The sequence below is a fragment of the Octopus bimaculoides genome, chromosome Z (genome assembly GCF_046866305.1).
Source record: "Octopus bimaculoides isolate indiv1 chromosome Z, ASM4686630v1, whole genome shotgun sequence".
In the NCBI taxonomy this organism is placed as follows: Eukaryota; Metazoa; Mollusca; class Cephalopoda; order Octopoda; family Octopodidae; genus Octopus; species Octopus bimaculoides.
In genome coordinates, this window is record NC_142944.1 from 32,531,431 (window position 1) to 32,549,541 (window position 18,111).

At 37.9% G+C, this 18,111-nt stretch overlaps 1 protein-coding gene across 3 annotated transcripts in view; it reads left to right on the forward strand.

Annotated features, from left to right (window-relative positions):
- The window catches only part of LOC106867806 (protein amnionless), a 96,324-nt gene that overhangs the window by 28,330 nt on the left and 49,883 nt on the right, over positions 1-18,111 (forward strand). For all 3 annotated transcript variants that reach the window (XM_089365110.1, XM_014912827.3, XM_052973622.2), the window contains 2 exons: positions 9,771-9,929; positions 12,057-12,153. In XM_089365110.1, coding sequence (XP_089221236.1) covers positions 9,771-9,929; positions 12,057-12,153 — 256 coding nt within the window. The remainder of the gene's footprint in view (positions 1-9,770; positions 9,930-12,056; positions 12,154-18,111) is intronic.

Consider the following 18,111-nt stretch of genomic DNA (forward strand, 5'->3'; position numbering starts at 1 on the left):
CTATTATGTTGCTTCTAGTATTCACCCTGAGAAAGTCTCTTATATACGTGTCTAATGTATAAGAAGTCAGAGATATTAGCAGATGAGAAATTTCAAGCACTGGTGGGCAGAATTGTTCTATCATGTGATTTCAGTATGTATTACACTTCATCAGCAACAGGTATCTACTGAAATCACATGATATAACTGTTCTGCCCACCAATGCTTGACATTTTTAATCTACAACCAACATCTCTGTGTTTTTATACACCAGACACCTATATGAGAGATTTCCTCAGAGTGAATACTACAGTATTACAGCACTCCTATAATATAAACACATTAAATAGGATATAAAAGTGGTAATTTTTTTTAAGTGTTTAGCTCTGTGTCAGCTCTGGCACAACATAACTATGATAAAAATATTCCTGCTATGACCATCATCATCTTCACTCTCCTCATTATTTAACGTCCGTGTTTCATCCCTTCTGTTATTCAGAAATAACACACCCAATACTACATTATCTCCTCCTCCTCCTTTTTCGCCTCCACAAGCATTAAACATCTCTCATAGTCAGTAATGTAAGGTGCTCTAGTGTAAATTGCTCTGCATTCAATGAGAGCAGGGTATCAGAGAATGTTTCTTTACAAGGTTAGTGAGGATTATGCTTTTGAAAAGGGATATTTTATCTGAAATATCAAGACTAAATATTTCTAAGGTTGTAAAGCAGTCAGCTGCAAGAATTATTAACAGACCAGGCAGAATGCTTGACAGACCAGGTAGAAAGTATTTCGTTCATCTTTATTGTTCTGAGTTCATATTCAGCTGAGGTCAACTTTGCCTTTCATCCTTTTGGGGGTCAATTAAATAAGTATCAGTTGAACATTGGGATCAATGCAAATGACTTACACCCTCCTCCGAAATTGTTGACCTTGTGCCAAAATTTGAAACCTGTATTTCTAAGATTGCATTTCAATATTTTTGTTATTGTTATTTTTTATATTCATTGTTCTTTCTGAATTGCTTCTGTAACACTAGTTTTCTTCCTCAATGTTTCAAGCAAGATACAGCACACACACACACACACACACACACACACAAACACACGTGCACACACACACACGCACGCACTCGCACATACACGCACACACACACACACACACACATACGCACATGTATATGTGTGTACATGTGTGTGTGTCTGCATGCACGTGTGTGATTGCATTTGTCCTCCACTACCACTTGCCAACTTTTGTTAGTTTGTTTACAGCCCGTAACCTTGGCCAAAGAAACTGATAAAAGTACCAGACTTAGGTAAAAAAAACATAAGGACTGGGGCCATATTATTTGACTAAATCCTTCAAGGCAATGCCCCAACATGGGCACAGCCCAATGAGGGGAAACAAATAAAAGAAGATACAAAAGGAGTGAAGGTGACTTTGAGAGAAATTTGGTTGTCATTTCTAATGGTATCAACCTCGCTGGTGTCATGAGGGGAAGTGAGGTTGGAATAGGTTACAGGGATCATGAGCACTGTCAAAAGAAACATTTCCTTTACTTCATCAGTCACAGTTTCACAGTTTCAGTGACTGGCAGCATTAACTAATCTCTTTCCTTGTCAAGGAGGAAACAGACTAAATAGAATGAAATGTTATTATGGAGGGGGAAGAGAAGCATATTTGAACTGGTAATAACATTGCATGAAATGTTATTGTCCTATCTATGACTGTTGGTGGGTCAATAGGTTATCACAAAATGTTTTGTGTCACATGCAGTGCATTGAGGATAATCAGCCTATCAGCCTGATAGTCACTATCTCCCTTTCTCTCCTGCCATCTCTTTCTCTATCTCTCTCTTTTGCTCTCTCTCTCTCTCTCTCTCTCTCTCTCTCTCTCTCTCACACACACACACACACACACACACACACACACACACTATTTCTCTCTCACACTCTCACTGCTTCTCTTTCTCTCTTTTTCTCTCCCCTCTCGCCCTCTCTCACTATTTCTCTTTCTTTCGCCATCTCTGTTGGCCAGGATTTTACAGAAGAGAGGATCCAGTGACATGAAATGTCTCAGCTAGGAATGGAACCCCGTTTTATAGACTTTATTTCATCAGATGCTGACCTCTACACTACAGATTGACATGTAGAGGATTCCTCATGTCAATGAAGGAGACTGGCCTGCCAGAAATACTAGCCAAATTTCCCTAAAGACTTAGATACATATACATATATAAATAAATACATATACATAAATACACATATACATATACATAAATACACACATGCATTCATACATATATACATACATAAAATAGAGGGCAACAACAGCATGGACAAGAAGAGTAGTCTCTCCTGAACCTGTGATAGATACATTACATCCTACCTAGAAGGGTATGCTTTTGTTATCCAGGAACAGGAGATACTTACTAAATACTTAATAAACAAGAGGGACAAAGATAACACCAAATCTCCACATTGTCATAAAAATGCCAGCTCTGCTATACCAGTGTGGAAGATATCATCCACATGATCAGCAGCTGCCCCACAATATCTATGAGGTACTACCTGCCCCTGAGGTATGATATAGTTGCAAAGGCTATTTACAATGCTATCTTTGCAAGAAGGACTGTCCTGATATATACATCAAAGACATGTCAGAACCAGTAGGTATACACACCTTTAAAACAAGGAATATTGGTGGAACATCCTAATAAAAACATTAATTCAGTGCAAACATAACAGACCTGATATTATTCTCCAGGACAGAGAACAAAAGTCATGCACTATTGTAGGGTTCAGCTGCCCAACAGATGTGAATGTAGAATCAGAAGTCCAGGAGAAAGAGAACATTTACAGCTCTTGCATACTGACTATGAATTTTCATTGTACCTATCATCATAGGTACATTAGGTTACATACCAACAAATTTTCACAAAAACCAAGAAATGCTCAACTTTACAGAGCTTCACAAAGTTTCACAAAAAATAGAAAAAGCAAAAGAAACTGATGCAGATTCTCCAAATCCATTCTATTAGTGGCACAGTAAAGATTTGTGAGAAATTTCAAAGATTCTCCATCTGAGATTCTTTAAATAAATAGATGCACGCACTTGGGTGTGTGCATCAACAGTTCAACCAACACACCAACTCAACTACATATTTACAAATATTGGAAACTCTTTTAACTCAAAAAGTTTTGTTGATTTGTTAGTGACTAGCTTGAATTCTCATAAGAACTTACATGAAGCAAAGACAGAAGGCGGTGAGCTGGCAGAAACGTTAGCACGCCAGGCGAAATACTTAGCAGTATTTGTCTGCCGCTACGTTCTGAGTTCAAATTCCGCCAAGGTCAACTTTGCTTTTCATCCTTTCAGGGTCGATAAATTAAGTACCAGTTATGCACTGGCGTCAATATCATCGGCTTAATCCATTTGTCTGTCTTTGTTTGTCCCCTCTGTGTGTAGCCCCTTATGGGCAATAAAGAAATAAGAACTTACATAAAACTCCAAGAAATACATACATGCATGCATGCATATACATATGCATACATACATACAGATATGTGTGTGTGTATATACACACATATATGCATACATATATGTTGATTGTCCCTTCTTGTCAGAAGAGTGCCATCTTTTTATTGAACCCTGTATAACCAAGTACCTGAAAGTATATCCACAGATTTAACATTTGAACTGTTTGTCTTCTGGCATCACCAGCTGATTGTGATCTCATGTATCTTACCATGCCTGGTCAAGGCCACTAGCTGACTTGCAATATCAAGCCACACTCATTACAAGTGTGTTGCAGAGGACATGACAATAGAACCATCTTGCAAGCTGCTTGATTTTTCCTTGGTTCATGTGAGTTTAGGTGGTTGAGTAATCCAGCTCTTGAGAGAAGAAATTATCCACTCACTCATTACACTTCAATTTCAGTTGGATTTTTGTAAGCACTCCACTTGAGTCATGCTTACAGAGTGAATACTTCAGAATTGATGTTCCACTTGCTTTTGCTCACGGACATCGCATTTATTCTTAACAATCTTTATTCATGATGCATGGTTTTTCAGCCAATGCCTCCCAATTAACCACATCTGTCATCAAAGCTTTAAGATTGCCTTTTATCACATCCTTATGTCACTTTCCTTGGTTTATGCTGTAGCCTTTTGCCTTTGGTCAACTCTTCATGGAAAAAAAACTTGTTTAGGTATCCTTCCATCATCCATTCTGACATGGCCAACCCAATACAAGGGGAATATCCAAAAGTAACTGGAAACATTCCCTATAGGACAAGTCCATTGTAGTTCAGGCTTCTGCCACTAGAAGCCACTTCATGTGACCTTCAGGCATCAGTCTACTGACTGGCGGCAGGTGATGTCATACTGTGACATGGTGCATCTTTGTTTTGCAGTACTTCTCCCCTGTTCATCAATTTTTGTGATGGCTAAAATGAAGGGACAGTGTGCTTTCATGAAATTCTGTTTTCTGCTAGGGAAAAGAATGGCCGAAATAGTTCTCATGCTTCAAACAGCTTGCAAGGCACTGCCATGAGCAAAACACAAGTTTACAAGTGGTTTCACACTTTAGGAATGGTCACTTGTCACTTGAAGTCCAGCCTCATTCAGGGCAACTGTCAACCTCCTAGACGAATGAAAACATCATGGAAATTCATGAACTGATCTTAGAAAACTGTCACCAAACAGTTGACGAACTTGTTTATTTGAGTAGTGTGTCCTGGAACTCCTCCCAACCAATTTTGATCGAGGAATTGGGAATGAAAAGAGTTGCAGCAAAATTTGTGCCTCACTTGCTCATGGAAAATCAAAAGCAGTCATGATTGAATGTGTGTCATGAACTGAAAGAACAGTTGGAAGTTAATCCGGACCATTTTTTGAAGGTCATCACTGGTGACAAAAGCTGGTTCTATGGCTACAACCCAGAAATGAAGCAGCAGTCAAGTCAATGGACGCATTCAATGTCACCATGCCCCCAAAAAGTGGGTCGAGTGAAGTCCAATGTCAAGATGATGTTGACTTGTTTCATTGATGTGAAAGGACTTTTCCACACAATATTTGTTCCACCTGGTCAAACTGTTAATCAGACATTTTACTTGGCAAAGCGGAGAGTGATGGTTTCCTCATGACAATACACCATTGCACACCACCTTGAGTGTGAAACAGTTTTTGACCGAAAATGGCATGACCCCATTTATCCACCTTCCCTATTCACCTGATCTTGCTCCCTGCAACTATTTTTGTTCCATCAAATGTAAAAGATCCTTAAAGGAAAACGTTTTGCAGATGTGGAAGAAGTGAAGGAAAAAATGACAGTTAAAAAGCATTACTTAGCAAGAGTTCCGGCACTGCTTTCAATAGTGGTAAATGTGTCTGGACCCATGCATTGCTTCAAATGAAGAATGCTTTGAAGGCGATAAGAGTGTAAACATGTAAAACTAAGTGAATGAAATAATATTGCAAAATTGTGGTTTCTTTTGTACATCTAATTCAAAATTATTCTTTTCTCAATACTGGTACTACCTGCTTTCTCAAGTATAACATCATCATATGTGTAAGAGAATATAGAGGGTGAAGTACTGATGAAACCTGTCCGACAGCTTTGATATAACACCTGGTAAGGTGTTCACATTTCCCACTCATATAGCAAGGCTGTAAGAACACAGGCCTCATTCACAGAAAGTTTTGTGTTTCTTGTGATATCCTGATCTGAGCAAACTTGCCTCTTGAGTTTTCGAAAAGCAGCACAAGCTTTTGCAATCCTATGATTTATTTTGCCATCAAGAGTACTATCTCAATTGTGTTTACTTCCATGATACACAAAGCTGTTCACCACTTCAAGTCTTTTCCCTCTCACAAAGGTATCAAGCTCCACACATGCTTCCCCAACTGATGGAGTGTAAATGATCTTTGCCTTCTTCACACTAATGTGTGAAGTCCAAATGCAGTACACACATCACAGAAGACGTCCAATATCATCTACACATCTACTGAGTGAACTACAAAATCATCAACATAAAAAAGTTCTCTGATAAGAATGTCAAAAATTTTTTGACTTGATGTTGAGACATCTTAGATTGAAGACTTTGCCAGAGGCTTTAAATTGCAAGTAAACACCAATTTCAGTCATGGAAAGTATGTGATAGTATCACAGCAAAGTATATAGAGAACAGAATAGGTGCCAATATGTCACCCTGTTTGATACAATTTTCCACTGAAATTGGAAATTCATGTTGTGATGAAGCTCGTTAAATATCCCAACAAATTCAGGAGGGTATCCAAGCTTCGCTAATATGACTCACAATGCCCTATGATTAACAGTTTCAAAGGCCTTGGTAAGAGCCACAGAAACCTGATCAGCTGCATTTCTCCTTAAGCTGGTGAGCTGAGAAAATTATGTCCGTAGTTACCCACTCAACCTTCAATCCACATTGAATACACACCAGGGCAGATCTATCTTATCAATCAATTCAACAAAACCTTAGACAGAACTTTATCTGCTGATTTGAGCAGGCTTATACCATGACAGTCACCATTTTCAGACTTGGATCCCTTGCCTTTGTAAATAGAAAGCATAACTGAATCCACCCAGTTTTATCGGACAGACTTGCCATGCTATACAGATAAAACTAGCCTATGAATTGCCATAACAATTATTGTCTCCTCCAAAGCAAATCAACTCAACAGATATGTGGTCCAGACCATAAACTTACCCTAACCCTATCTCATCAACAGTTGGATCCTTCATTATCTCTATCATAACCTCCTTTTGTAACAGTCCATTAATAATTTTATGATCAACTATAGATGGGTTATCAACATATCTTTAAAGTGTCCAGCCCACCATTTTATGGTATGTGCTGGATCTCTAATGAGGATGCACCCATCTTTTGACTTCAATTGTACCACTTTTCAGGACTATGGACCAAACAATTCCCTTGTTATGCTGTATAATGCTTTCAAGTTTATGCCATTATAAGCTCACTGCTTTACTGCTAAATTTTTTCATCCTAAAAGTTTCACATTGCACAAGGACAACACACAAATTTGTGAAGCATTCCATATTTTTTAGGTGCAGGCATGGTTGTGTAGTGAGAAGCTTGCAACCACATGGTTCAGGTTCAGTCCCATTATGTGGTACCTTGAGCAAGTGTCTTCTACTATAGCCTCAGGCCAACCAAAGCTTTGTGAATGGATTTGGTGGATGGAAACTGAAAGAGGCTTGTGGCATATATATATATATATATATATATATATATATATATATATATATATATATATATATATATATATATATATATATATATATATATATATATACATATATATACATATAAATAGATAGATAGATATTTATGTGCATGTGTCTCTATGTCTGTGTCTGCCCCCCCCCCCCTCTGCCCCACAACCATCACTTGACAACTGATGTTGATGTGTTTACATCCCTGTAATTTAGCAGCTCTGCAAAAGAGACCAATAGAATAAGTACTAGGCTTACAAAGAATAAACCCTGAGGTCAATTTCTTTGACTGAAAAAAACCTTTTAAGGTGCTGCTCCAGCATGACTGCAGTCATGACTGCGGTCAAATAACTGAAACAAGTAAAAGAATAAAAGAATTGGAATTTAGATTTTGCATCTTTGAGGCCTTTCACAAAAGTGGCCCACATCATGTCCTCCTCTAAAAAGGAGCTGCTCATACAACTTACTCCTTTCTTCAATAAGTCTGGTGACAATAGCATCATCAAACCAATCTTGATATTCTGTCTTCTAAGACTGAGTACATTGACTCAGCTTTGTAAACTTGTTTTGAACCTATATCAAGTCCATTAAAGACAATGTTGTCAAGTGCATTATGAAGAGTATCACATGTTTCCGAACTTTGCAATGGCACTTTTACCTTCACTACCCATGCTTTCCTATTGATCCACCTTTTCATCTTATCACAGTTTGTACTCTGTAGCATATTCTGCACCATATAGAACAAATATCCCAGAAAACTCCCTTGCTGATAACATACATGCATGCATGCATACATACATACATACATACATACATACACACACACATAAGAGAGTGAACTTTTGTTCATTCCCTTCAAAATAAAGGAAACTAAAGTGCTACTCGTTATATGAGGGGCCTTCTTATCTTGTCATATTATGGCATTCACCCGGGAGTATTTAAGCCAGCTCCCATTGAGTTTACTGCATTACAAGTCAAAGTAGCCTATTCACGTCTGTTAGTGGCTGATTCTGTAGCATGCTGAAGCCATTCCCAGTTCCAATGACAAATGCCAAAGACTCAAGGACCAGAAACAAGCTCCATATCTTCTTTGACTGTCATGAGCCACATCTTCAGCTGGCTACCTCTCCACTTACACCAACTTGGAGGAGGATCTGATGCTATCACATTCCAGACATATTCATCATGGGGGCACCGAAACATGTGACCAAACCACTGTAGTCTCTTCATCAGAAGAGTTCCTTCAAGGGGTGAGAGACCGCAGTGAGCATAAAGAAGTCGGGTAACTTCGAAACTTTTGCAGCCACGAGTAATATCAGGGAATATGACATACAATAATAATAATTTAACTTTTATCAAATTCTTGGTGTTTATACAAACATAATGGAATGAATATTAATTTTCAAAAGAAAAATACTCATTACCTTATAATAAAACCAAATAAAACAAATTTCTCTTCTCTATAACTCCTCTCTGTCTACTACTCTGTTATTTACTACCTCTCCTCCTTCTCCTACTCGTCTATGATCATTCTCTCCACTCATCCTACACCTCTTATGATAACTCGCTCTCTCTCTCTCTCTCTCTCTCTCTCTCTCTCTCTCTCTCTCTCTCCCTCTATCTCACTCTCTCTCCCCTCTATCTCTCACTCTCTCTCTCTTTCTGTATCAATCTTTTACCCTCTCTCCCCTTTCTCCATATGATATAAAGCATAACTGGAGAAATCAACTAACCAACCAACATCTACATCAACTGCTGTTATGTAGATGTATGTATATTTCATCATATTAAACTGTTAATCCTTACATATTTTTTCTCTCTCTATTTGTTTGCATTCTCTTTCCATTTTTTTCTTCTCATTCCTATCTGTTCAAGAGCAGAGGCTCAAAAAATCAAAGACATTTCCATTCTTCCCAAGTGTCAAACTGATACACCTGCTTGTTGTTCCCTCACCTGTCTGTCTTTGTTTTCTATAAATTTGAACTATATATATATATATATATATATATATATATATATATATATATATATATATATTTCTTTATTGCCCACAGGGGGCTAAACACAGAGGGGACAAACAAAGACAGACAAAGGAATTAAGTCGATTACATTGACCCCAGTGTGTAACTGGTACTTATTTAATTGAGCCCAAAAGGATGAAAAGCAAAGTCAGCCTCAGCGGAATTTGAACTCAGAACGTAATGGCAGACAAAATACCACTAAGCTTTTCGTCCAGCATGCTAACGATTCTGCCAGCTCACTGCCATGTAATTCTCTTAAATCCATTTTTCTCTGAAAAAGAAATCCTGTACTAATTAAAACACATTTTACCAATATTTCTTATGAATTGCTAGTTTATAATCATTATCCAGCAAAGAAGCTATGTTATAAATTAACCTTCTTAATATAGCAGTGAAATATTCTTCAACAAAACTTTACTTTCTTACAAACAAGAAAGACTTAAATTCATTGTCATTAACATAATTTATAGCAATGTTACTCTACTGTTGATCATTTCTCCTCTTTTGCAGTCTTTCTCAACAAACACATTTTCCAACTTCATAAACTCCAAGGTAGGCAAAACATATTTCAAGTCTTATAAACCTGATGAAAATGAGTCCCACATGACAATAAGAAGACGACCATGTATTGATCCGGCTAGTTGTGATTGTGGCAACTACAGAAGCCCGGTGAGATCATTTTCTCCATTTCATTCTCTTATGTATGTAGACTGGCACTCCGTTAGTTATGAAAATGAGTGTTCCAGCTGATCCAATCAATGGAGCAGCCTGTTCGTGAAATTAATGTGCAAGTGGCTGAGCATTCCACAGACACATGTACCTTTAATGTAGTTCTCAGGGAGATTCAGCATGATACAGAGTGTGACAAGGCTGGCCCTTTGAATTAAAGGTACAACTCATTTTTACCAGCTGAGTGGACTGGAACAATGTGAAAAAGAATGTCTTGCTGAAGGACACAACATGACACCAGGCATTTAACTAGTGACTTATGATCTTAAGCCACATACCCTAACCACTAAACCATGTGTCTTCACCTTACATATGTATGACAAAATTATTTACGAAAAAATTCAAATAAAATTCTATCTTGTTTCGCAAGATTCTTGATATGAAATCATGTACTGAAACAGATATTGCTATATTTGAGGATGGTCATTTTGCCAATAAACAATTGTACTATTTGGCCTTCACTTCAGATTTATTATTATTATTAGAGACAGAAATATGTATCACAGAAAGATAAGATGGAGTAAATAGAATAAGGCCAGAAACAACTTGTTCTTCTTTTCTAAGAAGAACAAGTTGTCATTGAAGAGGTCACAAAATGTGTGATGAAAGAACTTTGACAAAATAAACTAATAATAAAGCTGAAGTGAAGGCCAAATAATACATGTGTTTATAGTAAAAATGACCATCCTCAAATAAAATTGCTTTGAGAGAACAGAGAACAGCAAGCCTAATGCTCTAATTGCCTTTAATTATCTACAATCATTAACAATAATAGACAGCACTATATGAAACTGAGATAAGGTTGTTATGGAGATTTTGCATTATATGGATGTCATGATGTTCACAGTGTACACAAGACTGGACAAGCAATATACCTGATTCCAGACTGATTGAAGAGTAAAAAGAATTAAGTATCTCACAACCGGATGCAATCTCACAAGCCATTAACAAAAATTGTATGAACTAAGTTAAAGTAACAATTTCATCAATACAAAGTTACATAGAACAGTGTCATATGCTTAATGTTTTATATTCATGTATGTACATAAACATTTATACATGTGTGTGTGTGTGTGTGTGTGTGTGTGTGTGCGTGTGTATACAGGTGTGGATGTGAGGTAAGAAGTTTGCTTCCCAACAACACTGTTCTGGGTTCAGTCCCATTGTATGACATCTTGGCCAAGTGTCTTCTATTATAGCCTTAGACTGACCAAAGCCTTGTGAGTGGATTTGGTGGACGGAAACTGAAAGAAGCCCATCCTATATATATATATATATATATATATATATATATATATATATATTGGGTCATCCCATAAATAATGCAGTTTATCAAATGCATGAACTAAAAGTCGGAGGGGGACAGATAAACTACCTGCATCAACTTGTTTATAAAAACAGGTAGTAATTTTACCTTGTACTTATTCTTAGTACAAGTCTTGAAGAGTGCAGTTTGATTTTAACAGTTATAATGGAAGTGACAAAGGAACATATTCCGCATGTTTCACTTTATGAGTTTAATATAGGCAACAATGCAACGGAAAGTGTGAGGAATATTAATGCAGTATATGGGGATTGGGCAATAAGTGCAAGCCAGTGTCAATGGTGGTTCCAAACATTCTGTGCTGGAAACAACAGCTTAGAAGACAAGCCTTATCCTGGAAGATCTGCAGAGCTTGATGAGAACACCCTGCAAACCCTGGTGGAACAAAATCCTATCATAACTGTTGAGGAACTGGCAGAGAAGCTTGGATTTGGTCATTTAACCATTCATCAATACCTGCATGCCATCGCAAAAGTCAGCAAATTGGGTCAATGGGTTCCTCACAAACTTTCCAAGTCTAATTCCAACATAGTTTTAATGTGAACGATTTTTAAAGTTGGTGCATTTACAACATAGCAATGATGATAAAAACAAACTGTTGACTTCTTGATTGCTATACCAAACCCTGTTGATCAATCATATATTTTTATTTTCCCCAAGACCTTTATTAAAGCAGCATTTTTTCTTCTTTGCAAAATAAAAATAAGATTATCTTTTTTGAAAATATGAATATTTAATTTCAGATCTTTGACAATATATGTAAAATGCATTCACCATTCTGCAAGAAACCACAGTGCCAGTCCCCAGTAAGACCAACAGGACATTGCTGCAACATTTGTGGTAAAGTATATTTCTTGTATATTATTTTCAGTTTCTGATCCAACATGTTCCCTCACTTCTCTCTATCTTTCTCTCTCTTTTTCTATCTATCTATCTATCTATCTATCTATCTATCTATCTATCTATCTATCTATCTACATATATACATACATATATATATATATATATATATATATATATATATATATATATATATATATATATATATATATATATATATATATATATATCTTCTTTACTCTTTTACTTGTTTCAGTCATTTGACTGTGGCCATGCTGGAGCACTGCCTTTAAAAATAAAATACTTAAATACCTAATTGTCACCAATCGGATTCAAACCTACGCAGAGAGCCCCCAATGGATTTCTAGTCCATCGCCTCAACCACTCAGTCTCTGTATTCATATATAAACATATGCGCTTTTGTGTGTGTGTGTGTGTGTTTTGTATGTATGCATGGTTGTGTATGTGTGTTTTATTTTCCAACTCATTGAAAGCAAGGGAAAAAATGGAAATTTCCTCATGGTCGCTTGATCTGCTAAAAATCAACAAAATTCCACCCTACAATATTTTAATTTTTAAAAAAACGCAAACCTAAGTGCATTCAGTTCAAATTAAACTCAGAGTAGCAAATGAGTGAAATCTCAACATCATCCATTTGCTACTCTGAGGTTCTTACTGCAATCACATTCCTCAGTGAATGTAATGATATAATTTAGAGTAAAATTCTGCTACATATTCTAAGTGCTACTTTTTATTCTATTCATCATCATTATCACCATTGTCATCATTTAACATCCATCTTCCATGCCAGTGAGGGTTGGATGATTTGACAGGTGCTGGAAGGCCAGAGAACTATTCCAAGTTCTAGTGTCATCTTTGGCATGGTTTCCACGTCTGGATGCCCTTCCCAATACCAACCATTTTACAATGTAATAGGTGCTTCTTACATGACACTAGCACCAGTGAGGATGCCAAGTAACTTGCAAGAGAAAAACATCTCAACTGAGGTGGGGAGAAGTGTTGAGGGAGGTGGCTTTGTGCCAAGTGACGAGAAGTTAAACTATGATAGAAGGGCAGAAACAGGTGTCTATGGCTATACAAGTTGGAGAGATAGAGAGAGATAGCAGCTGAAGGTGAAGATACGTCAGAGCATACCATTAAGATAAAAGGTGAATGTAAGTGGAGTAGCACAGAGGATTGGACAATATGAGTGAGTAGGGAGATCATGAGTGTGCAAAAAGAGAAAGGCAAGAGGAGAGGAGAGAGGTAATGAAGTGAGTGGTGAACATTGGCATATGGGGGAGCAACAGGATAGCGATGGTACAATTGGCAGGGGGAGGAGAGAGAGATGAAAAAATGGTGTTATACTGCAAGAACAGGGGGTGGAGAGAGAGACAAGCATCGTGATAAATACCTAACACTTCGAGAGAGTATTCACATCAAATCACAGCCCACTGGCAAATACACACAGCATGTACCTTAAATATGTGAAGTTGATAATATTTATTACACTAGCACTACTTCTATTTCATATTTGAACTTATACTTATGTATGCATTCTCAGGGCATACCCACACATAATCACCGTGTCTAGAATCAAAGGGCCTTAGAGTCAATTTAGCAAAAGTAAAAGTCTTGATAAGCAGGAAGGTAGACAGATCACAAATCCCTTCAGGTAGATGTCCCTGCTCAATCTGTAGAAAAGGTGTAGGTAGAAACTCTGTAAGATGTACCTGGCATAAGCTATGGACACATAAGAGGTGCAGCAATATCAAACGAAGACTAACTAGGAAGTTTTTGTGTGTGGCAAATGCTCAGGGGCAATAAACACTGAAAATGTGCAAAAAACAACTTCTGTCACATTCCAGGGGGAAAAACTACAAGTAGTTGATAGTTTTTGTTACCTAAGTGACCAAGTCAGTAGTGGGTGTGGTTGCTCTGAGAGCTTAGCTGCTAGAATAAGAATAGCCTGGTCAAAGTTCAGAAAGCTCCTACCTCTGCTGGTAACAAACGACCTCTAGCTCAGAGTAAAAGGTAGGCTGTATAAAGCATATGTGCAAACAGCCATGCTAGATGGCAGTGACACATGGGCTGTGACTGCTGAGGACATGTGTAAGCTTGCAAGGAATGAAGCTAGTATGTACTGCTGGATGTGTAATGTCAGTGTGTATACACAACAGAGTGTAAGTGTTCTGGAGAAAAGTTGGAGATAAGAAGCATCAGATGTGGTGTGCAAAAGAGACGACTGCACTGGTATGGTCATATGTAGTGTATGGATGACGACAGCTGTGTGAAAAAGTGTCACACCCTAGCAGTAGAGGGAACCTGTGAAAGAGGTAGACCCAGGAAGACCTAGGATGAGGTGGTGAAGCACGACCTTCGAATGTTGGGCTTCACAGAGGTGATGACCGAGACCTTTGGAGATATGCTGTGCTTGAGAAGACCCAGCAAGCCAAGTGAGACTGTAATTGTGCCCTATGCTAGTGCAGCATAACCAACCCATCTAAGTGTACCCTTCAATCATTGGCAATAAACTGCGCTTGTGAAGACCTGTTTAGTCAAGTGAAGTCATTGTCGTAGCCGATGATAGTACCACCTGATTGGCACCTGTGCCGGTAGCAATTAAAAAGAACCGTTTGAGTGTGGTTGATGCCAATACCGCCTGACTGGCCTTTGTGCCGGTGGCACGTAAAAAGTACCTACTACATTCTCAGAGTGGTTGGCATTAGGAAGGGCTGTAGAAATTCTGCCCAATCAGATCAGAGCCTTGTGCAGCCTTCTGGCTTGCCAGAAGAGACAAGAAAGAGACGACTGCACTGGTATGGTCATGTGTAGCGTATGGATAATGACAGCTGTGTGAAAAAGTGTAACACCCTAGCAGTAGAGGGAACCTGTGAAAGAGATAGACCCAAGAAGACCTAGAATGAGGTGGTGAAGCATGACCTTCGAATGTTGGGCTTTACAGAGGTGATGACCAAGACCTTTGGAGATATGCTGTGCTTGAGAAGACCCAGCAAGCCAAATGAGATTCTTTCTTGTCTGGGGATTCACAGTCAAACGGCTGTGTAGTATTGCGCAAAAAATTACACAGATGTGTAGAATGATCTGGTGTGATGCTGGGCTTTGTGTTTTTTCATAGCTCCCATGGTTACCGAGATAATCTACTATAATAATACTCTTGTGGTTTATGAATGAGAAAGGAAGGGGTGATAGATGAATAAGGAAGGAAGGGGTGAGTGTTTCAACTCTGTGTGTGAATATATGTGTGTCTATATAAAGCGGGGAGTATGTGAATGTGTGTGTGTGTGTGTGTGCACGCGCAATGGAAGTGGGATGGTTCATCTTTGTTCGCTTAGTATTTGGGTTTATTTTTTGATTTGGTTGAATCTTGATTGGGTTTTTTTTCTTTTTGTTGATCAGTTATTTTTAGCGTTTTGTCAGAAAAAAGTAATTCTAAAATTGTTTTTTAGCGTAAGCGTGCTCAAACAAGTCGAATGCTTACACAGAACAGGTTTTACAGCCACATCATCCAAACCAACAGGGTGAAATCGGGCTTAGCTGCTAGTATATATATATATATATATATATATATATATATATATATATATATATATATACATACACACACACATATATCTTTTATTTTTTATTTGTTCCAGTCATTAGACTGTGGTTGTGCTGGAGTGTCACCTTGAAGAATTTTTAGTTGAATGAATCAACCCCCAGTACTTTTTGTTAAGCCTGGTACTTATTCTATTGGTCTGTTTTGCCAAACTGCTAAGTTACAGGGATGTAAACACATCAACATCAGTTATCAAGTGGTGTTGGGGGACAAACGCAGACACACGCACACATGCACACACACACACAATTGGCTTCTTTCAGTTTCCGTCTACCAAATCCAATCACAAGGCTTTGGTTGGCCCAACGCTATACTAGAAGACACTTCCACAAGGTGCCACTCAGTGGGACTGAACCCTGAACTATGTAGTTGAGCAAGGCTGTCTCAGGACTGAGGTTCATAAAATCATCAACTTGATTGATGGGGTCTCTGCTGATATCCTTGTTGGTTGTAGGCAATGGACTTGGTTTTACTAGGATTAACATGTGGTCCAGCATCACATGCAGCTAATTCTACGCTCTTAAGTAATTGGGTGGAATTTGTCATTGTATCAGAGAGCAAAGCTAAATTATCAACATAGTCTGCTTCAGTTATTTTTTTAGCTGGATGTCCAATCACTTATCTTGACTGGAAATCAAAAAAGAAAAATTTTCTGTACAATTGTAGAATTAGTCCTGTTATACGAAGCAAAGGCCTGGATGCTTACCAAAACAACTGGAACACAAGTTAGATGGAACTTACACCTGAATGTTAAGAGCAGTCTTACATGTATCTTGAAGAGCTCATCCCACCAAGAAACAGCTGTATAGAGATCTCTTGACTATTTCCACTATTATAAAAGAAAGGTGCTTGTGCTTTGCAGGACATTGCTGGTGAGTTAAACAAGAGCTGACAAGTGACCTACTGCTATGGATGCCAGGGCATGGTCTTACTAGAGCAGGTCAAACAAACACAACATGTAGATCAACACACCAGAGAAACTGGATGTCTCCCTGTAGACCTCCCTTAACTAATGCAGGACCAAGATGGATAGCATGTGTGGGTTAAAAATGTCCAAGCAAGTTCAACTAGATGATGTTGTTCATGATTATCTATATATATATGTGTGTGTGTGTGTGTGTGTGTGTGTATACACTCACACACGCACACATATATATATATATATATATATATATATATATATATATATATATATATATATATATATACTGTTTGTTTTTAATGCTTGATCTTGAGCTGCTATAATAAGGCTCTCTGTTACTTTTATTCAATTGCCTTTTTTTTTTCAACCAAAACCTGTTTTTTGTTCTACATATATCCCCAGTGGCTTTCCAAAATTGCCCATGCAAAGGTTTCTCTTCAATCTGTTTAACGTGCTCTCTTTGAATTTCATTCTTATCCTTTTCTCCTCTTCCACACTTGATCACCTGTTCTTTATTCACTGATTTTAGTAATTTCTCTGTGTTGTTCTGTAAATATTCTAATAGGCTTTTTCTTTCCATCTGTACAACACAGTCCTCCACAGCAATTCAGCCTCTTCCATCCTGGTCTCTCTTCTAGTACTACCAGTTAATATCAGCTTTCATATGATGGACTCCATACATTGTCAACAGCTTTCTACTTTCTCTGTCAAATTTCTGTATATTGCTTTTTGTCCAATCAACAATTCCTACTCCATATCTGATTACTGATACTGTCCATCACATTTATTGCTTCGATAGTATTTTTTGAATTCAACTTTGGCTGTAATATCTTTCCCACTCTCCTTGTATACTCTCTACTTGTAATTTGCTTCATTTCTTCATGTTTTATTTCATCAGCCTCCAGTATTCCTCAATACTCATACTACCATCCTTTCTCAACTGTTTTCATTGTCTGTCCATTTGTCATTTCAATTTTCTGGCTTCAAAGCTTTCTCATTTCATTAGATATATAGCATACTTTTCAATCCCAAATATCATACCTACATCATTTGAGAAAATTATTATTACTATTATTATTATTATTATTATTAAAGAACACCTTTTGAACATTGGTCCTCACAGAGGCAAAGTGGCTGGGTTCCTTTCAGGCATTGGGCCTCACAGAGGCAAAGTGGCTGAGTTCCTATTGAGCGTTGGACCTTACAGAGGCAATGACCAAGACTTTTGGCATTATGTTGTACTTGAGAAGACCCATCAAGCTGAGTAAAATCATAGTTGTGGCAGATACCAGTGTCATGCAAATTGGCACCAATGCTGGTGGCACATAAACACAGCCCGGTGTCATGCAAACAGTACCCATGCCAGTAACACATAAAAGCACCCATTACACTCTTGGAGTGGTCAATGTTAGGA